Source organism: Sinocyclocheilus anshuiensis, unplaced genomic scaffold (assembly GCF_001515605.1).
Source record: "Sinocyclocheilus anshuiensis isolate Anshui unplaced genomic scaffold, SAMN03320099.WGS_v1.1 scaffold522, whole genome shotgun sequence".
In the NCBI taxonomy this organism is placed as follows: Eukaryota; Metazoa; Chordata; class Actinopteri; order Cypriniformes; family Cyprinidae; genus Sinocyclocheilus; species Sinocyclocheilus anshuiensis.
The window spans coordinates 1,920,993-1,924,555 of NW_015544185.1; the positions used below are offsets into that span (position 1 = coordinate 1,920,993).

The window sequence follows — 3,563 nt, forward strand, 5'->3', positions numbered from 1 at the left end:
TATAATATATAGTGTGTGTGTGTGTGTGTGTGTGTTTATATATATATATATATATATATATATTAGTATATGTGTGTGTATGTGTGTGTGTGTGTGTGTGTGTCTAAATAATATTTGTAAATTGTAACACAATAATAATAATAATAATAATACTATGACAGTTTAATCCAGCCAAAGCCAGCATGAAAGTGCCCAAAACATAATTTCTTTTGATAACCAGCAAACTGGAAACTCATGATGGATATAACTGGTCAAATCTGAGCTAGATTAGTTACTCTACACCGTTTAGAATGTAAATGTCTGTTTTATAAAGTTCCAGTAGTTTGGGTTAGTTTAACTTTGAATTGAATGATGAATTAACTAGTTGAATGATGTCTTAACTAGTCAGATCTGAGATCTGTCTGTTTTAAACAAGAGGAATTGTGTTTAATTAGAGGAACAAATTTTAATCAAACTCTTTTGTTTTTCCAGATGTCTGCCTCCCATGTACTAAAGCACACTCCATCCGCTGCTGCCTCGAATGCCTCTGACCAAAACGCACAAACTACATTTCCCATCGGCCACTTGGGCAAAGAACAATTACGGATCATCGGAGGGCCGCCCAATCACTGCATGGCTCACCCAAAGCACTCTGGGTTACGGGAGGCAGGGTCTGCGGCCAGCAGTCACAGTCTCTGCCCTTTATCAATCAACAGCGAGGAGGATGATGGAGGGGGCGGGGCCAGGATGAAGAAGAAACGAAGGAAAAAAGACAAAAAGGAGTCAGAGTGGCACAGAGATGAAGAGAGCAACGCTAAACCAAAGAGAAGGGAGCAAAAGGAAGCGAAGGAGCTTCTTCCGAGAAAGTCAAAGGCAGCGAAGGAACAAAAGGATTATAAGAAGAGGGAGCCAAAAGCCCAAAAAGAAGTAAAAAAAGTCAAGAAAAGTCAAGATGTGAAAGTGAAAACACAGGCCAAGAACACTGCAACACATCCGCCCTCCAAAAGAGGGAGGAAGCCAAAGTGAGTTGGTAGAAAATTACAGAATTTTCCTTTAAATGTTCAAACACTACCGCTAGTGTTTTTGAAAGATGTCTGTTATGCTTACCAAGGCTGCACTTATTTGATCAAAAATACAGAAAAACGGTAATCTTGTGAAATATTATTACAATTTAAAATAACTTAAAATGTAATTTATTCCTGTGATGCAAAGCTGAATTTTCATCATTTCTCCAGTCTTCAGTGTCACATGATCCTTCAGAAATCATTCTAATATACTGATTGGCTGCTCAAGAAACATTTCTTATTATTATCAATGTTGAAAACAGTTACTTAATATTTTTGGGAACAATGCTTTCTTTGATGAATATGAACTTTAAAAAATATAATTCAGTGTCAGTTTTGATCAATTTAATGTGTCCTTGCTGAATAATTTCTTTAAAAAAATATTCACTCGGTATTTTTGGTCTAATAGTGTAGTGCTGCTGTATGTGTGCTTTATGGCAAGACCATAATGACAGGTATATTTAGCACACTTGGAACCTAGTTTACTAAGCGATGTCTTAAAGAGAGCAAAAATCATTTTAATCACTGACTAACAAATGTCAACTGACAAAACAGTCTCATTTCAGTAAATTGCATCCTTTGCATGTGACAATTTTGCATGTATTGTCTCAGCACTGTTCTTGCTCAGCTCAGTCACAGACCTTTTCATATCTTGATTGGGTGAAATGTGATACAGGGATTGTGGGCGTTACAAGGTGAATGTAGGTACTTATGGATTTCCAATTTGAAACCAAGGTCAAAAATGAAACCTGCAGCCATGTGTAGGGCTGTTTGACCTTTTAGCTATTTTACTATCATATTTGGAGAAGTAAAGATACATTTTATACATTCATTCATAAGGTACTCAAATATGTAATTTTCTCCAGGGTTGCATTAATCCATTGCCACAATGATGGCACTTAAAAATGGCCTTATGAACAGAGTTTCTGCCAATCATCTTTTGTGATTGGATACATTCCCTTTTTAAACAAATTTTATCCACTTTGTGGTTCCCTCTCACCACTTGTTTTTCCCAAAGTAAAGCATCGAAATGCAATTTTATTCAAAAGTTCTGCACTCCAGCAAAACTGTTGTGCTACTTGTCCGCTTATAAACCAGTAAACGTCTGCACAGCAGATGTCGGCTTTGTACGATCATATGGCCTGATATTTGTCAGTCAAACAAGTCCTTGGTTGGTTTGCGCCAAGATCTGTCAACCTGTGCAAAGCTGTGGAGGTAAGATGAATTTTAAGAGTGTTTTGCCGCTGTGTTATGCAGAGAGCAGGGTGCCATGCCTCCGGAGAAGAAGAAGAAGGGAAAGAGGAAAAGTGATGCTGTACTTGAGATGGTGGAGAGTGATGACACAACCTCTCTCAGCACGCTCGCCACTGGCGGTGAGGAAAGCATCGACCCTATGGATAACACTGTAAGTTCTCCAGAACCGATATACATCTGGCATATGGATTTCTCCTGAGCAGAATAATTATGGATCATGCTGTGTATTTACACAAATACAAAATCTTAAAAAGGAAGGCACAATATTGCTTCCATATCAGTTATCAGCCGCTGTTTGTGTGTTTTTTTTTGTTTTTTTTTTGGTTGAATATTGTATATTTAATTTTAATGTAATTTTCCTGCTACTTTTACGTTTAGTTTAACTTTGCACTCACTTAAAGTTTAATAATTTGAAATTGTTAAAAGTAAGCTTTACTATGGAAGGATATTCCGGACTATTTCCAAAAGGAATTGCAAATGGTATTTTCAATTGCATTTTCCATATGTGGACGTATAAATAGTGACATAATCCAAACGCAATTGCAAATCTTGCATTACTGTTTGCATTTGCACTTTAGCAAACGCACAGTGACTGCCAAATTTCAAATGGAAAAGCAAAGTCCATTTGCAACTGTATTTCCCATGTCTTACGTATGGAAGCATATAGGTAGCAAAATTCAAATGCAATATGCAAAATGGCAATGCAATATTCAAAATGACGACGCAATATTCAAAATGGCAATGTATTTCTGTATTTAAATTACATTTTCCATTACCCACACGTGCAAAATTTGTTGCAAAAGGAAAATTAAAATTAAATTATATAATTTACATTTGCCATTTCCAACAGTAGTCTTAATATGTAAATTGCATGCACATTTGATTAACTGATGCTTGCGCCCCCCTTGACAGGTGCTGGCGCCCCCCTGGGGTCGGTCGGTCGTTCGAACGTTTGATTTTAGCAGTATAGAGTATAGATTTAGGAGTATGCTTCATATATTTCTCTGTTCGCGCTCCACTTTCATCTGCCAGTGAATTCGACGATCTTATCAGATCTCGAGCCGCCATGTTTTGAACGATCCAAACGTAACACATTTCCGCCAATCCCCGCCGTGAAGCAATGATTGACGGAGGGTGGGCATGGTCAGCTCGGAATGCATTTTCAAAGCCGCACTGAATTTTGCTACAAATATCCACGGCGTCATGATGAAAATGCAATCCTAAGTGTTCTAACTGTTAGTCTAAATGCATTTAGGACAAATAGCA

The 3,563-nt window shown here is 37.5% G+C and overlaps 1 protein-coding gene across 1 annotated transcript in view; it reads left to right on the forward strand.

The window, feature by feature from the left end:
* Positions 1-3,563, forward strand: part of LOC107696409 (chromodomain-helicase-DNA-binding protein 6-like) — a 45,799-nt gene that overhangs the window by 9,998 nt on the left and 32,238 nt on the right. Inside the window, exons 3-4 of the mRNA XM_016496719.1 lie at positions 472-1,001; positions 2,301-2,448. Of these exons, the coding sequence (XP_016352205.1) occupies positions 472-1,001; positions 2,301-2,448 (678 nt within the window). The remainder of the gene's footprint in view (positions 1-471; positions 1,002-2,300; positions 2,449-3,563) is intronic.